This window comes from Melopsittacus undulatus, chromosome 4 (assembly GCF_012275295.1).
Source record: "Melopsittacus undulatus isolate bMelUnd1 chromosome 4, bMelUnd1.mat.Z, whole genome shotgun sequence".
Lineage (NCBI taxonomy): Eukaryota > Metazoa > Chordata > Aves > Psittaciformes > Psittaculidae > Melopsittacus > Melopsittacus undulatus.
In genome coordinates this window covers 82,267,267-82,286,596 of record NC_047530.1, presented here as the reverse complement: position 1 = coordinate 82,286,596, position 19,330 = coordinate 82,267,267, and the positions used below count along the sequence as shown (strand labels likewise).

At 40.5% G+C, this 19,330-nt stretch overlaps 2 protein-coding genes across 4 annotated transcripts; one reads left to right on the top strand and one right to left on the bottom strand.

Moving 5' to 3' along the window:
* Window positions 1-1,322: 1,322 nt before the first annotated feature.
* Window positions 1,323-8,118, bottom strand: FAIM (Fas apoptotic inhibitory molecule). Of its 2 annotated transcripts, none has more exons than XM_031053164.2 (5): window positions 8,069-8,118; window positions 4,566-4,701; window positions 3,985-4,213; window positions 3,252-3,301; window positions 1,323-1,790 (listed from the first exon to the last, which is right to left on the bottom strand). In XM_031053164.2, the coding sequence occupies exons 2-5, from the start codon at window positions 4,674-4,676 to the stop codon at window positions 1,641-1,643; spliced, it is 540 nt and encodes a 179-aa protein (XP_030909024.1). In that variant the 5' UTR covers window positions 4,677-4,701; window positions 8,069-8,118; the 3' UTR covers window positions 1,323-1,640. The 2 variants fall into 2 exon arrangements, with proteins under 2 accessions (XP_030909024.1, XP_030909025.1); XM_031053165.2 differs by lacking the exon at window positions 8,069-8,118 and adding an exon at window positions 7,761-8,062.
* An 89-nt stretch (window positions 8,119-8,207) lies between these two features.
* CEP70 (centrosomal protein 70) lies at window positions 8,208-19,054 on the top strand. 2 transcript variants are annotated; one of them, XM_013130265.3, is made up of 16 exons: window positions 8,208-8,391; window positions 8,849-8,948; window positions 9,248-9,371; window positions 9,687-9,867; window positions 10,182-10,351; window positions 11,542-11,601; window positions 12,257-12,356; window positions 12,756-12,844; window positions 13,198-13,272; window positions 14,319-14,421; window positions 15,106-15,276; window positions 15,922-16,068; window positions 16,592-16,760; window positions 17,326-17,440; window positions 18,388-18,467; window positions 18,852-19,054. In XM_013130265.3, the coding sequence occupies exons 1-16, from the start codon at window positions 8,383-8,385 to the stop codon at window positions 18,911-18,913; spliced, it is 1,755 nt and encodes a 584-aa protein (XP_012985719.3). In that variant the 5' UTR covers window positions 8,208-8,382; the 3' UTR covers window positions 18,914-19,054. The 2 variants fall into 2 exon arrangements, with proteins under 2 accessions (XP_012985719.3, XP_030909177.2); XM_031053317.2 differs by having other exon boundaries at window positions 8,786-8,948.
* Window positions 19,055-19,330: the final 276 nt, after the last annotated feature.

Sequence of the window (19,330 nt, the reverse complement as noted above, 5' to 3'; positions counted from 1 at the left end):
GCTATTAAATGCACATAGTTATGGTAAGTGTGAGACAATACTTCATGCTTTCTAATGGTAGTTGCTATTACAGTTTTTATTAGTTAAGATATTCCAAGTATTGTAGACATACGTACTCAAAATAAAAAGTATGACTGATACTATTGGCTAACCTGTTATTTTTCCATATAATCTTAAGAACATGACTTGATTGAGCTTCAGATTTCTCAGTGGCACTTGAATCTCTTTGAAAGGCTACAGAATAGTAGAGAACTGATTCAAGCTACAACATGAAATTTCTCTTTAATTCATCTCCTTTACTGTTATCTTTTAAAGATTACAGTGTCATCCTTGTAGCCAGGTATCCACACGCTGGGTCTGGAGTGACCCAAAGCCAGTGACTGGAAAATTCTAAGAGCTACTGTAACTTATGTTAATGTAAAAGGGGATTCAGTCCAGCTCTTGGGTACTTTGAAACTTTCTGTACTAACACCTCAGCTATGCCTGGTGTTAGCAGGGCTCAGAACAAATCTATTGCCCCCACATAAAAGCTACTACCAGATTTGTCCAGTCTGAAGCATTTAAAACCATCAGTTACAGCCCTAACTAAACACCTACAGGGCTGTAACAGTGCTGTAATACAGAAACAAGGGCTTGTCTGTCAATATCAGGCCTGTTTCTAGACTGAAAAGCCACCTGTGGTTAAAATGGTAATTATGTGGGGAGAAGAAGTGCTCACATAGAACTACTAGAAAGTAACAACGTCATATGGAAAGCATTTCAGCCACATATAAAGCACTATGCTAATGGAGAGCAGTTTGAACCTGAAAGCACAGATGAAATTAGCAATTAATAAAGCTTTTTAAAATAATCTATTAACTAATTTGTTTGCTATAAGGGTGCTGAGGCCCTGACAGAGGTTGCCCAGATAGGATGTGGGTGTCCCATCCCTGGCAGTGTTCAAGGCTAGGTTGGATGGGGCACAGTGGTCTAGTGGAAGGTGTGTCCCTGCCCATGGCAAGGGGCTGGAACTGGATGAGCTTTAAGGTCCCTTCCAACCCAAACCATTCTCTGGTTTTGTGAATTCCAGCACATTTGTACTGCACCCACAACTCCCAAGATTAACAGTCACAGTTCTAGGGACCATCCAAAAGAAACTGAGTTATAAAAGTCTAACTCTCAACTCTTCAGTAAGGTTGCAAGTGGATTTTTTTTTAACTGATTAACAACATTTTTTTAATAGAAAAAATGATTACTGAGAAAACTAACAGCTAACTCCAGTGCCCAGCACGTTTCCTCCCCCCTCCATATACACCTGCAGTTTAAAGGATTCAGTCTTACCAAATATTTATCTTCCATTTTATTATAGCAAGGTATTTTCTAGTATATAATTTCTACTTAAGCTCACCAGTATTCTGTGCACTTCGTGATATAATGAATATATTTATATACTTATATATACATAGAACTTTTAAAAAAAGGTCATGTAAGAGGTTGTATATAATAATTTTCAACTGGTCCATAAAAGAATAATTCCATATGCAGAAACTAGAAAATAAACCCAGCACAAACCAGATGTACCAAGTAGTACATATTAAAATAATTACCACAGTAATTGAAAATTCCTTATCTTAGTCCTACAGTAATCAGTTAACTGGAGGCTACTCCACAGTCTCTGGGATTTCTCTGTCATCCACAATAAGGGTATGAATAATTCCTTCCTTTCGTTTCCCACTACTGACAGCCTTAATGCAACAGCTGTGATCACCAACACTGAAGTGAGTTTCAGTCCCATCTTCTACAAACTCACCCTGGGAGAAAAGAGACAAGAATAAAACCGGACATGTGCTACTTTAGTAAACTAAAAGGCTCAAACTCATCAGACTGTTTCCAAGGTCAAGATTCCTCCTGGTTACCACAATTGCAGCAGCTGTGAGTACCTGTGACAAATACAGTGCAAATGCTGAACAAAACTGTGGAATCTCAGAGTGGGACTGTGTTTGAGGTGTCCAGTTAAAGATTTGTGACTATTAGATGGCAATCAAAATTTCACATAATCAGAAGTGGTAAAACTGAAGCTTGTGAATCAGTATCGTTGATCCATGTCAGCAAAACAAAAATAGGAAAGAGAGTTTCCTTCTGAGTTGTGTAGTGCAGTCAGTAAGTACCACACAACTGAGGCTGAAGTGGTAGTAAAACATGAAGTATTCAGTGGTGCCACCTACAGCAGGATGAAGAGATCCCTGATTGGAGTGTAACAGTTGTGCAGTTTGGATATGCAGCTCCTGCTGCAATTATGTTATTTCCCATTATGGATTTTGCCACTGATGACTGTTTTTGTCATGATCTTTGGGAGGGTAGAAAAAATCTGTGTGCTACTCTAATGCAAGCGCAGTTTGACAAACCTGTACATGTAGCTTGCAAGAATATCTCCTAGTGCATTTATTACATCATGGGAAAGGCTGAGAACCATCAAAACCAGAAATTCTGATTCACTGAGAGAGGATGTTTCTTCCACTGATTACCACAGAAACATCTGGTGAATCTTTTCATCTTGTTTTCAAGCACAGCAAACCTGTTGATTTTACAATTTGTACTCATCCAGGGGCTTACTTGTGTCAGTAGTAAACACAGTGACAGCTCTCTAGTGAGAAAGCACACCATTTAAGGATGGGGAAGCCTACATAGTATGCCTATTGAAAGCCATTTATATCACAGTATAAAAAGACACCAAATAGAGTAAACCTAGCCATCAACCTAACCTAACAAATGATGCAGATGTGACAGAATGACAAAAACTTGTATTTATCCCAATGAAACTATTAAGCCCTGTGTTAGGGACCATCTCTAGATGGGGAAAAAAAAACAAAACAGTCAGACACATGTGTTTAACTTTCCATCACTGCTAACATGAGCAGATTTGGAGGAGGTGGCTCTACATTCTGCATTACGCTCAAGTCCGTTCCATTCCCATGAAGGTTTTCTTGTGAAAACCCTTGACAACCAACACAGGTTTATTTTGCTTGTCTAAAAAGTATAAACAAAAGCATTGTTTACCCTTAAATAGCTAATGTTTGGCATCCCAATTCAAATATTGTCAGTTATAAGATAGAGTGAAGATCATTCAGAACAAACTCATGGTGTACTGCCTGTCCAGGTGTATGCTCATACTCTGTGGTAAAGTGAGGTAATGTGCCCCTTTGCGGCTCACTTTGCTAAGCTTTAGTTACCTAGCCATAGCCTGTGAAAAACCTTTGGAGATGATCACCTACCGCTGTTTCCATTTTTTGACCGTTGCACCACACATCCATCGTGTCCTTTTCTGTGAAGGAAACAGAAAACAAAAAGTGGAAAGAACAAGATATATTTTTCCCTTACAGACAAGAAGATCTAAGAATTTTAAAGATTTACTGTGGAATTTTACTTTCAGTTCCCAAAACAAGCTCCTTGTTAGCCATAGTACCCAGGCTACAGGGTTTGTTCTCATATTGGAGAGATGGGAGGCTCTGGCATCAATAGGCAAACAACTTTTGCTATCAACATAAATTTTTACCTCTCCCTAGCCCTGGCTACTGTTCTGGGTTGTTCTGAATATTGTCAGAGATATTCTGACATTCTTAAACTGAAAAATTTGAAGAAAGAAAAATTTAGGAATTTTTGCTCATTATTTGAGTGCTGCTCATCCAGTGAAGCTCTAACATCTTCCAGGTCAGCAGTGTTATTTAACATGCTTTACCTGGACAACTGTCTTGCTACCTTGCTAGGGCTTTATTTTCTGTTTGTTTTTTTTTTTAATCTAGACCATGCTGCCTTAGGCTCACACAGGTGTAACAAGACCGTTATTTTTCAAACTGTCTTTAGTACCTAATCCTAAGCTTCCAGACCTAGGATTTTACACTGCAACAGTTCTCGTCACTGAACCGTGCTTTCTCTTTACCATCAGTTATTAAATGTGTACAAGTTTACTCAAAGGCAGCAACACAAAGTCATTCAGTGTTTACTTACCTAGAACAACTCTATAGTCTGCACCACCCAAACTCAGTACCCAAGTATTGGTTGTTTTTGACCTGTTCTCCATATACTTCTTGAGGCTCTTCCCATTGATCTCCAAAGTATATTCATATGCAAAGCCACTGACAGCATCAATGTTAATAGTAGCTTTTGTTTTGGATGCTCCAACAGTGAATGTTTCTTTACCCACTAATTTAAACATCCATTCTTTTCTTATTTCTTCCTGTGGAATAAAACAAAGGCAATGGGTATTAATTGATAAAACATGAATGCATGTTTTAGCATAAGAAAAATTAACTAGAACTTGGGAAACAGCTCAGTACTTAACTATTATTTCAGAAAGAATGAGTACATGGTATTTTCTGTGTCTACAATGACTCTACCAAAGGACAGCAAAGCACTTCATGAATATTCATACCTTAACTGTAATTGAAAAAAGAAATCAGCTAAAGCTAATCAACTGAATACACCTCACTTGCATTTATTAGTCTTTTTGTTTGTTCTGATGCCTGTTGCATGGAAGTGCATTTATATAATCTGTATCATAGCGGATTTTGAGGACACAGCAATTTCACCTTTCCATCAACGTAGACAACACGTTTTCCTGAAGTGGTCCCATGTTCAAATTCAATCTTATGAACACCATCACTTAAAGCTACTTCCCAAACAGCTACCAAATCTGTCATCTTCTCTAAGTGGCTGTAGAGAGACCTATAGAAAAAACAGTAATCAATTGTCATTGAAAGAGTTCAGTTACTGATGTCTATACTTCAAAGGCTACTTCATCAGGGCAAGTTACTTTTTACAAATGGAAAGTGAGACTTGAAAGAATAAGCCTACATAATTGCTTCTTTCATGTTTTTCAAACACTTAAATATGACAAAATATCACAAAATATAAACAGACACTTAAACAGACTCACTTTGACAAACACCATACAAAGACATATATATCTGTCTAACCTCTATAACTTAGTCTTCAGGTTACAGTATGGTTACAAAATTACACTTGGAATTCAGATGCTTTGACAGTTCTGCAATGCCTTGGCAGGCATTAAAATACAGTATTTTGATTGGTCTCTGAGAAAGTGTTTTAGCATTTTAAACTTGAAAACTAGTCAGGATGTTACCTGTTTTAACAGCTTTCTCTGTCATCTTTCTCATACATTACGTACATCATTCAGCAGTGCAACTCTGCACACAGAAACACAAAGGCAGAGATCTGGCAAGATAATCCTTTCATTTAAGTAATCTTTAAAGTTCAGATACAGTCAGAAGTGACCACTGGGACTATGGATATCTTTCCAAATCTGCCCATAGCACAATACCTCTTTTTCAGTTTAAAGTCATAGCACAGTGATTTTTTACCTTACTTCATCTTCACAGATAGTAATCTCCTCACGGGATGCCATAGTAACCTATTAATCCAATTAGCAGCAAGAAATAAAAGAAGAGCAGAATAGCAGCAGAGAAGCGTTGAAGCCTAGATTTCCCCCGTTTACTCCATTCAAGACACAGGACATCTTTTAAAGTGTCATGAACTGTCATGCACTGCCATATATATGGTGACATACAAACATATTTCTTTCCTCTTAAAACAGAATGGCAAATATAAGTATTCTTTCACAGAATCAGAAGGTGCAATTTATCCTAGCTTTATCAGCACATCACAGCTTTGTCAGTTACTTGATGGAAAAATGGTTTCCCTAACTTGTGAGCAAGAACTTAAAAACAAAGAACTTGACCAAAATAGGAAGCAATTCCAGATCTTCCCATCTCAGTCACAAACTGAAGCAAACCAGGGACTATTGCCACTTTCGGGAAAGCAAACTAGCACAGGCAACAAGACCAACCAACTCATTTTATTAAACCACTGCTATCTGCATTGTCTGTGCATATCAGTAAGCATAATTTAAGTAAGTGCAAATAAGTTAATTATTTATGAATTGCACTTTTCAGTAAAAAAAATTAATTAAAAGTGAAGTTACAAGTTCTGGGGTCTCTCTTCAGCAAAACAGAGGACTCATTTTATATGCACCGGCAGAGGTGCATTTAAAAACTGAACCTCCTTCACTCTGTCTTAAGCTTCTATTTTAAAACATGCTCAACTACACTGTAGTATTACTGTTGTGTTTTTGTCAGTACACACATTTCTGTTCATAAACTGAAAATTAGGTTTTACTGTTCCTAAAACTTTTCTAAGGATACAAGGATTTAATTCTCACAGTAGTGAAATTGTTTTGGTTGTTCCTAAAATTAAGGATTGATTTCTGTGAAGGCTCACATCCTCTGGCACGTGGTGGAAGTCAGGCTGGGTATATTTCATAGAATCACAGAATCATTTGGGTTGGAAGAGACCTTAAAGATCACCCAGTTCCAACCCCCTGCCAAGGGCAGGGACACCTTCCACCAGACCAGGTTACTCTAAGCCCCATCCAACCTGGCCTTGAAAACTGCCAGAGATGGAGCATTTACCACTTCTTTGTGTAACCTGTTCCAGTGTCTCACAGCTCTCACAAGGAAGAATTTCTTTCTAATGTCTAACCTAACACTACCCTCTTTCAGTTTAAAGAAATTCCCCCTTGTCCTATCACTACATGCCCTTGTAGAAAGTCTCTCTCCAGGTTTCTTGTAACCCCTTTAGGCACTGGAAGCTGCTCTAAGGTCTCTCTGGAGCCTTCTCAGGCTCAACAACCCCTGCTCTCTCAGCCTATCTTCATAGTAGAGGGGCTCTAGCCCTCAGAGCATCTTCGTGGCCTCCTCTGGACTTGCTCAAGTAGGTCCATGTCCCTCTTCTGTTGGGGGCCCCAGAGCTGAATACAGCAGAGTAGGGGGTCAGAAGTTAGCTCCCTCAACCTGCTGATCATGCTGCTTTCAATGCAGAGCAGTACGCAGTTGGCTTTCTGAGCTGCAGGTGCACACAGCCAGCTCACCCTAAGCTTCTCATCAATCAACACTCCCAAGTCCTACTCCTCAGGGCTGTTTTCAAACTATTCTTATATCAGCACTTCCCTCTTCCCTTCTCCTCAGGGGAGCGGGTGCCAGGCTTTCAGGACAGACCCAGCTTCTCCCTGCCAACTAATCAACACAAGTGGCTTCAGGTACAAAAAGAAACGCCAGAAGACGCCAGAAATGCACCTGGAGCATGTCTACAGGCTACCCACAGCAATGGCTTACCCCCAGCAGAATGCAACCCTGCTGCATGAATACTAGCAGGTAATTTAGGATCAATGACACAGGGGTTAGAAAGCATCCCAGAACATACAATTTCCTTTTTTTTTTTAACTAATCATGGCACTGTGGTAATCAAACCTGAACACAAACTCAAGGCCAACTTTATGTCTTCTGAATGGCAGCGGGTACCCGGGGACGAAGGGAGAGCCGTACACTGCCTGCCGCAGCCAGACATCTCACATCCCCTCGCTGACTCCCATCCAAGGAAACGGGTTTGTACTGACTGCCGAACGCGAGGCATCTCTTTTCATGTTTCGTTAAACCAAGTCAGCAGCCCAAAATGAGATTTACTTCTTTATCCATAAGGACTTATTGTGAAAACTAGGCTAGAATTACCGCTCTGCATCCACCCTAATCCATGCCTAGTAACAGACAAGAATGGATGGTGCACTAGCAAGTGTATGAATTATACAGACAGCAAGTTTCTCCACACCACCCACATTTACTGCCAGCAAAGATTAGGGGGTTTTGTTTGTTTTTATCTAAGCTCTGACAGCCACGCTTCTAAACTCTCGCCAAGCAGCTTACTGCCATCACCTTTATCCTCCATACGCCGGGTCCTGCCCGACCCGCCAGCAGCACAGCCCCACCTCGACCCACTCCTCCGCCGGGCCGGGCAGCGGCAACAGGCGGAAGCATATGCTGCCGGACAGGAGGCCTGCTTCCTCTCCTTCCTCCTCCTCTAACGGCCAGGCGGTCTCCAAGGAGCCCGGGAGACGCTCCCTCCGCCCGCGCGGGCCCGGCCTCCCGCCAGTGTCGGGACGGGACTGAGCTCCGCGGTGCCTCAGAAGGGCTGGGGCAGCCGGACGAGCAGCCAGGCTATCCGCGTACCTCACCGCTCCTACCTGCGCGGGACTCTCCTCCCCCTCAGCTCCCCGTGCCGCAAAATGGCGGCGTGCGGCTAGCGCCGCCCCGCGGCCGCCCGCCTTCCGCCCGCCCCGCCGGCGCGGGTGGGCCGTTACCGCTTCCCTCGGCCCACCGCGCTTCCCGCCGCAGCCAGCCCTGTACGAAGCTGTGCCCGTCGCTGACTGGGGCCTGCTGAGGCTGCCGGCCCCGGTGACCGACCTCTTTGCTCTCCTGCATCCCGGTGTCTGTCTGCAGGCGGCGGTGAGGGGCCCGGCCTTCTTTGCTGGCAGTCGGGGAGCAGGCGGTACTCGCCATGATAGAGGTACCGTGGCGAACCTGAGGCGGGTGTTGTTACTGATCGGTAGTTAGAACAGAACAGAAAGAAAACAAAGAGTAAAACCGCAAAGCAGGCGCCCGTGGCCTCTGGGGGCTTCTCCTGGGGCTGGGGCAGGGGGCTGAGGCCGGCTGCACCCCTGGTGCGCGGGGGTTAACCAAGGGCTGGGTGTTGTAAACCTTCGCTCATTGCACATCCTTCTAGTAGTGATGGGGGAAACTGAGTGCTCAGGATATTGTTAAATACACTTTACACCCGTACTTGTTTCAGATCGCATTGGAATGTCTCACAAGTCCTCCTACAGTTACTGGGGCTTTTGGGGGCTTGGGTTGGTTTGTTTTTATTTGGGAGCATTTGGTATTTTCTGCTGCCTGCACAACAGGAAAGACAGGAGACCATGAGCTGATCTCGAGAACTTGGGTTTGTCTCCTTCTCCCACCTGCAGCAGGAGAAGGCTGAATGGGAAAACTTAAATAAGTTATTAATGCGTCATGGGTTGAAACCAGTGAGTCTTGCTGCCCTCCAAAGCTGCAGAAATACAGCAGGTAAGGAAATGCTAATTGTACAAGGTTTTGTACTTTGAAATAGCCTAAATTCATAAGGCATTTCTAAAGCTGTCACTTCCAAAGGGTAGCAGAGATGTGATCTTCAGTTATTATCCCTGGCAGTGTTCAAGACCAAGTTGGACTGAGTCTTGGGTGACATGGTTTAGTGTGAGGTGTCCCAGCCCATGGCAGGGGGGTTGGAACTTGATGATCTTAAGGTCCTTTCCAACCCTAATTATTCTGTGATTCTATGATTAAAAGCCTTTCATTATGATTCTGCTTATTTTATGTATCTCCAGATACGATTGTCTTAGACACTCAGTCTTCTCTAGGAATAAGACTTGCATTAAAAACACTGATGGAAAACACTGACCGCCAGCAGAAAATTATGCAGGGGCTGATGGAGACCAATCGTTCTCTTAGGTAAGGATAAGCAGTGGAAAAAATTTACTTGCTAATGCACAAGGAAAAGCATTATCAGTGTCCTGCTCCTGCCAGGTGGAGCTCTTGTTGCACCAGCAGCTTAAAACTGTTTTCCTAAGATTATTGTCCAATATGCAGCAACATTGGCCTAATTCCTTTTGTGCTCTTTTGCTATTTTATCTGCTGCTGCTTCCCATACCTGCTGCTACAGGGTATTATTGAACGTCATCAGATAATGTTGTCAGGCCTGTGCTTTCTTCACTGTCTTTAGTGAAATGAGTTTAATTTATATTAAGGATTTATTTGTTTTTTCAGAGATGAGATCCGACAGGAAAGTGGTCGGGCATCTCGTCAAGAACAACGGGCTAATGATTTGGAAAATGTGGTGAAAAACATTAAGTCCAAAATTTGCCAGCTGGAAGATGAGACGATAGCTAAAGTTTGCCAGCAACAGAATCAAGTCAGAGAACTTCAGAAAGATCAGCAGGCTTCACAGGTAATTCAGATAGTGCTGTCCGAGGATGCAAACTTCTGACTTGTTTTAAGAGCTCTAAAAATATTGACCTTGATCAAAACAAGCATGAGTTCTGAGTCATAGAGTTAGTACATTGTTTATAGCTAGGATTTTTCAATCTATACAGAATTTTCTAGAAGTAACTTTGAAAAATACCTGTATCCTTCTTTTACTGCCTCTTCAATGTGGCTGAAACTGAGCCTCCTTGGGACCAAGTGCCTACCTGGACACATACAGTACTGTCTCCAGTTTGTGGGTTAGAGTAATTTTGTAACTCTCCCATTATCTGTTCACAGGCAAAATATCAACAGCAGCAGGAGAAGCTGCAAGAACAGAAAGAGACAATTGCCCGTTTGCAGAAGGAGCTGTGCAGAGTTGGGCTGGAGGAGCAGCAGCGTGTTGCCACTCAAAACAAAATGTTTTGTCGCTTTTGCAAAAGAGCTCCAAAGTATCTTCTAGATCAGCAGTAAGCAATTTTCTTATGTTGGTGAGCGACCTATAACATTAAATGAAGAAAGTGATTTTAAAGTAACTGTTCTCAATATTTATATTTAAGAAAAAAAATGAACGGCTGGAGACATTAGGAGTGCAGACTGAAATATGAATTCTTGCACAGGTGCATCAGTGCAGGGATTTAAACAATGTGAGCTGGATAAAACCATGGCAGAAATTCAAAACCGACACGCTAGGTGTCAGCAAAGAGAAGTGAATGATCCACTCTCTGGCGCTCCATATCTGTTAGGGTGATCTCATCCTGGGACTCTAAAGTTTAAAAATGTAAAGTAAAAGACAACCAAAGAAGAAAATAAACAAGACTATCCCCAGCCTCACCAGAAAGAGACCTTCCAGTTTTGGAAAGTGGTCTTTGCAACTGTGGACTGAAGGTTTGCTGCAAGGCTTCCTAGGTACTTCAGGGAAAGTTCTGAAAGTATTCCAAGCCTGTGTCTCTTGCAGTAAGATCTCCATGGTTCTGCTGTAATCGGAGATTTGACAACTCTTAGGCCCCAGGTAGCCACACTTTACTGGGCTACTGTCAGCTGATTTCCTAGACCTGGCTAGCAATGTTTTAGATGTAGCATTTAAAAGGGATTGTGTGTGCACAGCCTTTTTCTTGTAACCTTACTGTATGAGAGACAGCATCACTGAGTTTGGTTCCCTGTGCATTCTCACATGTCTCTCCAAAACAGGCAATCTCAGAATGCTCAAGAGGAAATTCAGTTTCTCAGCTGTTCAGTTTTTTGTGGGTCTAGGTTTTGCAACCACCCTGAAAGCATATTTAGTTTCTTCAGAGACTGATGTTCTCTGGCTGTGTGGGACCTGTGCTTTCACCTCCTGCAGTGATCACAGAGCCCTAGCACTGAAGACTGTGCCTCACCATTACACTTGCTGGGGAAACAGTCACAAGATGATGAGGCCGTTAGGAAGATTTAGCTTTTTTCTCCTCTTGAATAATTTTTCTGCTTTTTAGACTAGTGCGTAGTTAATGTCTGTTCTGTTCTGGAAAACTGTGACCATGTTTGGTATGAGAGAGACCCTTCTTGAATCAGTCACTTCTGAAGCATAGTGCAGATGTACAAGCTGGCCTGTTCCAGGCATGATTTTTATTGGTTTTGGAGAATATCTGAGATTCAGTAATGCCATTTTTCCTTTCATTAGGTTCCTTTGTCTAATTGACTATTATGAATCTCAAATTAGTGAAATGAAAAAGGAGCTAAGGTAGGTCTCATCTGTTACCTTATGGTTCTACTGTTCAAAATTTTTGTACTCCTTACTGTTCTTTAATCTTATAATGGTAAATTTTCTGTGCCCTAGATGTTACTAGCGTATAAGAAACAGCAAAGAATTGTAATGGTCATGGAAGTTTGGATTCATGCAGGGAATAACTGTCAATCAGGCTAAACAGCTGGTCATGCAGAAGGCTGGGACAGCTAGGAAGTTGGGTTTTTATTATTCCTTTTTTCTTTTGCCATGGTTCACAGGCAGAATTACTGCATTAGCTGCACTCAGTTGACACGTCTCCCTAAACAAACAGGCTACCAGCTCTTCAGCTCTGTCGTGGTGCCTAAATGGTACAATGTAACAAGCTGAGATACCTGAGACATTCCTGTCATTTGAGATTATTATCATGAACAAAGAAATGCAATTTGCTTGTATGGGAATTTCTCTCAAGGAATAAGTGTACTTAACTAGTACATGAAACAGCTTCCCAGAAACAATAGAGAAGAGCAGTGGATCTTAGGGCAGAATTTCTAATCTATTTACTTTGCAGTTTGTGGAAATATTATTACCATACATACTGCTAACTACATCAACATAGATCTTTGAGGTAATCAAATTACAGTAAACTGAAACAATTTATGTTTCCCAATAGGCAATATAAAAAAGATGGAGATCAGGTACAGAAAGAAGTGAAAAGCAAGGAAGAATTCTTAAATCTAGATGCTACTCCTAATTACAGAGCACTGCTAACGGTATGGAACTGCTAAGAATAATTCCATGCAGATCTCTAAATGGTAACTCTTAAAATGCTATGTAGAAACATACATGTATTTGATGCCTGTCCCCTTGTTCTTATCATGTGCTCCTAACTTGCACACTCTCTGGGTAGGGTTCGCTGTCTTCATGCAAAGATTCAGTACTATTTTGTGAGTTGTCTTTGGTTGGGGACTGCATAATCTCCTTAATCACACGTTCTCCAGCTATCGTCTAATGCAGCAGGTTTTTGATCTTAATTGACTAATTCCTCATCCACACTGTCTTGCTCTATAGGCAATTGGGAGCTCTTCTTAACATGTACATACTTTAAATTGTTAAAGCTTGTTGATTATGAAATGAGTGAAATAAGAGAAGTAACACAGCCTATGTTGCAGTCTTTCCAGAAACAACTTACTGAAACAAAAACCAGGAATGAACAGCTTTTGCTTGAAAATATAAATCTCAAGAAAGATTTGGAAACCAGGTGAGAAAGGATAAGCATCCTTTGCAAGGGCACTTCAGCAGACTGCTTTACAGAGAAAGATGCCAAAAGCACTATCATTGTAAAAGTGTAGTATGGAATCTGCCTTTAAAAGTGATATGTAGAAATAAGAAATGTCAGCAACAGTCACTCTTCCCTCCGTACGCTGTTAATAGCAACAACTGCTGATGGTTAGTTTGTCATTTATTGCTTTTACCATGTGGAAAAGCTGCAGAATTTCATTTCCAGAATGCTGCTGTGGCAGTGGCAAAGCTTGCTTACTTTTTCACTTGGCCGAGTTTTATAGATCCCTTCGAATGCAAAACATACAATATGGTACTTTTTCTTTCTAACAGACCAACTGCACAGGAATTAAAACTTTACAAGCACCAAGTGAAGAAACTAGAGAAAACTTTAAAGAAAACTGTCAAGTAAGTAACTATATCAGTAACTTCCATGAATCCTCTGAACATCTGAAGGCAAAGACTCTCTGCACTCTGTAACGTAGATAGCATCTTATAAAGCATGTACCTTATCCCCATTTCTGGGAGCCTGGGTATAAGCAACAAATGCTACTATATCTCCAAAGACACACTGTGAATCTCTGAAATTATGGTGTGGTCTCTTTGGGGGGCACAGCAGTGTGTCTTTTTTATTTCATTTTGTCTTTCTGGACTGGATTTGAGTGCTGTCACAGGTCATATGGACAGGACCAAACTGTGGTGTTTGTTGCTTCCATGAGCTGTAAAGAAATCTACTGGTTACATTATGGGTTATGAATGAGAAAGTATGAGTTGCCAAAACATTGCAGCGGCTGAAGTTATGTCCATATTATTCTTAGAAATTGACTTCATTTTTTCTGAAACATTACTAAGAAAATACATTGAAGGTATTAGAAATCCACCGTTGACAGAGTGTTTTTATCTGTAATTTCACATAATCATTTGTGCATGTGTAAACTGAATGATAAAAATTTTACAATCTGAAAAAGACATCACTTGCTTAAACTTTAAAAATGTTTGTCATCTTACATAAGGTATATTTACATGGTCTTTTCTCTCATGCAGTGGATAGGATTTAATGGTAATTTTATAGAAAGTCATCTCAGATTTGACAAGAAGACTGGTGAGCTATGTATAGACAGCCAGGAAAGATGTTCAAGCAGAAAAACACTGGCATTTTAAGTCGTCAGCCATAGCAGAACCTTTGTAACAGAACAGCTGTGCAGCTGGTGGTGTCCCTTCTAAATTGGCATGCAGTCTGGAGTAACCTCGGCCTGGAGACTGGAGATAAATTAAGGATGCTTACATTTTTCAGGTGGCTCGGTTTGATGGAATTCTATTGGCAGGTGTCGTATAATGAAGATTTTTACTTTGTAGGTGTATGTGTACTTCATACTTGGTTCTTTAATCAAGTTAAAAGTAGTACCTCCTGCTAAGGCTACTTATGTAACCCACTGTATGTATTTGGCATGTAGATCTTCAGGGAGTAGTACCGGAGAAAGAACAGAAGAAAAGAAAGAATCTGAGAGTATTGCGGAGGTGGATAGGCTGCAGGCAGTTTGCCAGCAGTACTTAAAGGTATGCAGAGTTTATCTGTGCTGTGTGTATCTAGCATTATTACTACAGTGAAATATAACATATGACTTTTGTTTAACCATGTAAACTGAAGCATGCTATTTTGAATCTAAGAGTTCATATGAAGTCCTCCATATGAGATGTGTAATGTTCTGGATTTGGCAGTTAATATAGGCTTGTTCTTAATTTTCTTAATTGTTACATCTTAGTGTAAATTACCTGAAAATACAGCATGGAAGCAGAGACTAGGTTGGGAAACATCGAATGAATGATTTAGCTGAGGTCTTTTCAGGACAGGGAATTTGTTTGAGGTCTTGTGCAGTACAGATCCTTATGTTACTGTTTTAAACATGCCTGAGGAGAGAGTGGGTTTTATTTTTCTTTGAACAAAAAAGAAAAAGGCAAACATAATAAAACTTAGCAAAATGTAAACTGTGAAAAGAACAATGCCTCAAGTGTATAAATGTTAACATATCCCCAAAGGGGGATATGTTTGCGTTGCTTTTATGTATCTTCCAGCTAGTATATTTTTTATAACATATTTAATGCATCTGTAAAATTCATTGATAATAATTTATTGGAGCTATTTGTGATTTAACATTTAGACCATCATGACTGGTAAAGAGGGATTTTATTATAAAATGTTGTACATATTTGAGCAATAACATTTGTTATTTGTTGTTGAAGGTTTTGTCCCATATTGATTCTATTTTGCAAAGCCCAAGAGCTCCTCTGTTAATATACAGGCGCAGTAAAGGGCCAGTGCAAAATCACATTAAAGAGAAAGGGCAGGACTGTGGATTTGAGCACCTTCCACTTACTATAGAAATGTGGGCAGATCAGCTAATGTCCCTGAAGGTAATGCATTATTGTACTTGGCTATATATTTTTCCTATAATCCAGTGACCCCTCCTTGGTCCCTTCCTATATGTAGTGTTTTTTCTGTGTGCAGCTTTTGTTATTGCCTGACTTAGTGTTAAATTTTAAAAATGATTCTGCCATTTATATGCCATTTTAAAACATAGTGGGTGAAAAATGTGCAGTGTTCCTACACACCAGAGGTATTCCTCTGTGTATATCATCTAAATGGGTTTGTTCACCGCCTAAGAAGACACTTAAATTTTAGAGTCAATGTGTTTCGTGCATTAATGCACGAATTAATCCATTCTTTTTTTCCCCTTTGTCTTGCCCGAACAGTAACTTTCTGATCGAAATACAAGTAAAGGAATTCTGGTTAAAGCCAAACTCTCTGTGACCAGCACTTCTTATTTCACTGAAACTGTAATAGCTGAGGTACTTTAATTGTTAAGACTACCAGGTTAAGCAAGACTGTAAGAATGTAAGCAAGATACTGTGCGGCAGTTCCATGAAAACTAAACCCTTACTATCTCCAGTATAAGAATGTTTTTGCATATGAGAAAGAAAAAATCTGCCTGTTTCTGTAATAAAAACACCTTCAAGTAGTTACTAAAATAAGTTGTGTCCCCTCCTGTCTTTTAAAAGAATTTGCATAGATCCTTGAGAAAACTGTCTCTGGAACTGGCACCCTGGCACACTGAAGATCCACAAGACAACAGGGAATCCATACGAGTTGAAGACCTCCAGTTCATAGTAGATGCCATTTTGGAAGAAATAGAAAATAAGGAAAAGGTAATTCTTCCAGGGGTTTATAATCACAAGTTACTGTGGAATTCTCAAATGTGGTCTTAGCACTGTGATTTGATTTGTGCATTTGAAGGCCTCCTGGGGTTTAACAAATAGCTGTTTGAAGACATTCAATAGTCAGAGACTATTTTAATATAATGGATAAATTCACCTGGGGGAGGACTGCTTTAATCAAAGTCATTTGACCAGTGAGGAATTTGCATTGCCCTGTAGTCTCAGGTTATCCTGTTCTGTCTGTTTCTCAGTCAGCATTGAGAATACATAAATGTACTTGCTAGGCAACAGAGAGGAAAACTTTAGAGAATTTTTTTAGTTTGCTGGATATTTGTGTCTGAAAACTCTTTTCAGTATGCCTTCAGATTTGAGAATATTTCAAATGCCGTGGCTTAATAAGGGCAGTTACACCTGTTTTTCTTCATAGACTAGTTTTAAGAATGTTTGCTGTTTAGAAGAATCCTTGCTTTGTTAAGCAGTAACACTGACGAGTTGCTCCTTCTGCTTGCTACAGAACAGCCAGACACCATCAGGACCAACTCTGTTAGCGATAGTCTCTCACTTCCAGAAGTTGTTTGATGTGAATTCTCTCAGTGGCATTTATCCACGAATGCATGAGGTTTACACAAAGCTTGGGGAAATGACCAACGCCATGAGAAATCTCCAGGAGCTCCTGGAACTAGGTAAAGACTTGCCACCTAGCATTTGTTCACACTATTTCCAAAGGGAGAAGACAATCAAAAGCCTGATCTCTCCACTGAAAATTTGGTGAGATGCTAGGAAATGTGTAAACCAGGTATATTATTCACTGGAAAGATAAAAATTGGTCAACTGGCAGTTTAAATAGGAAATCCCCATTATTTGTAAGCCTTTGGTGGTTGCTGAGGAATACAAGGGAGGCAGAACAAAGGAGTAACAGAGGAAATTGATTTAATTCTTGACTATCTACTCTAAAGATAACAAGTTTAAGAAAAAATAACTCTGCCTCTGCTGTAGATTTCTCCTTAGTGATTCATTCAAGTGTAGTTATGTCCAGTCCTGAGAAACTTCCATCTGATGCTGCTAAACTTAGCTAACATTAGTTTATTTCTGACCATAGGCACTTGGTTTTCTGTGAATGGTGGAATTTGTATGTCTGGGTGTGGGAAAACCAAATAAAATCTGGGCACCTGCAAGAACTGGATTGTGGCAAAAAAACTTTCCTGTTAACACTGTTACAAGGAACATGAAGCATTTGTTTTTCCATAGGCAGCTCTGCTCCACCCACTGTGGTAGTGGATACTGTTGGGAAACTGTGTGACATAATTAATAAGGACGTGACTAAGCAGGTACAGCAGCTTCTGGGGACCCAGGACATCCACAGGTATGTGCAGCTGCTCCACCAGCAGCCCTTTTGGAACCATCAAATCTAGTATTTGAGAGAACAGGCTAGAATGGATAATGGAAGAAGCTTCACTTATTTGTTACAAAGTCAGCAAGTTGCAGCAGTAAAGGAGTTGCTACCATCCTCCATGAAACAAATCCTGAATATTTTCAAAAGGATAAAGGGGGCAGAGAGAAAAATTATGGTCAGAAGATTCCAAAACCCTTCCGTGGCTTTCGTGGAGGAGGTGATTAAACAATGTTTCATAGGATGCCTGTTGCATAAGAAGACAAAGCAAATACTGCACGTGGGTAGGGAGGAGAAAGTGTTGCAAGGTTTCAGCTGTAATGTACAAGTTATTAAGAGAGTTGGCTCAAGCTGTCTGCAAATACTCTGGGAACTGGACAAATACTGTTGTATGTTCAGCAGATGATCACATACACACGCTTGGTAGCAGACTATATGAACTCACACTCAGCCTGTGCTCCGCAAATGTACTAACACAGAGGCAGGTAAGGAACCTGACACATGCTGAGTTAACGATACTGACTCCCTCACCCTTCCTACACTCACCACAGTTTTAACTAGGGAATAGCTGCTTATAAAATATTTCCTGCTCCACCTCTAAGTCAGTTATATCACCCACCCCCAGGCAGTATATTTAGCGTACACAAACTGATATTCCAGTCCAAAAATTACCTAGTGCCATGTAAGGAGGAAAGGATGTTTGTAGGGCATGAAGAGTGAAATTAGAGCTCCTCTTTTGACAGCTAATAGTTGGCTGCAAGTTTCAGAATTTAAACCCATATTTTTGGTGTAGATGGTTTTATATGCTATTAAGCAGCAGCACTATTAGAAAGTCATGGCATAGTATGACAAACTAGCAAAGAGATGAATTAAAAATGTCCTGGCACCTTTTATCTGACAGTCTTGTTTGCACCTTTCAGTATAATCAATAAGTTAGAAGAACATGAATGCTTCTTTCCACCATTTCAAGCTCTCATTCAAGATTTGCTCTGTCTTCTAGGTGAGTAATATTTGCAACAGTTGTAATTATCTTCACGCCAACACTCCTAAAACTTTAAATAGCTAGCACATGTTTTGTTTACTGCTGCTGTACTAAAACACAAGGAGGATGTGAGGCAAGGTGCCAGCTTTTGCCTCACTCTCTTTCCATCTTTTCTCAGGAAGTGACTCAAATACATCATTTTTATTGAACAAGGGGTTGTGTAGAGTCAATCATATTACTCGTAAGATAAGCTAAATTGAGGTTTTTTTTTTCAAAAGCATTAGAAAATGTGAGGAGTTTATTTGCTAGCTGTATTTCTAGCATCTTAGTTAGAACTCTGGCTGAACTCGAAGATGTTCTCAATACACACACCTTACTGTTTTGCTTTTTGTTCTGTTTCAGAGATTCGTAACCTGGATGATATTTTACCTACAGTGCGAAAGTTGAAGTTGGCAGCTAGTTAAGGGTTACTCTGGTCTTCTCTAGCAAGATCATCTTACCTGTGATGGAACACACTGGTGTCTATGACATAACAGCTACCTCTATCCTCTATTACCCTAACCAACAGACTTTTAACATAATTAAAAGCTTTTTATTTTTCTTAATTCTTTGTCAGTCTAAGAAAAACTCACTATAACCTTGATCAGCTGTCCCTGAAAGAGAACCAGTATGCTCTGTATCAGCCCAGGAAACTGAACCCAGCCCAAGGCCAGATGTGATCTAACCACTAAGCATGAGATAAAGGTGCTGTAACTGCTGTTCCCATAACAGTTCCATCAGTGACCTGTCTTGGTTTGCTGGACAGCCTATTTTAAAATGTTATTTACAGTTTCAGATTAGTTTGGGATATGAACAGATTTCTACTGTGTGAGTTATTTATT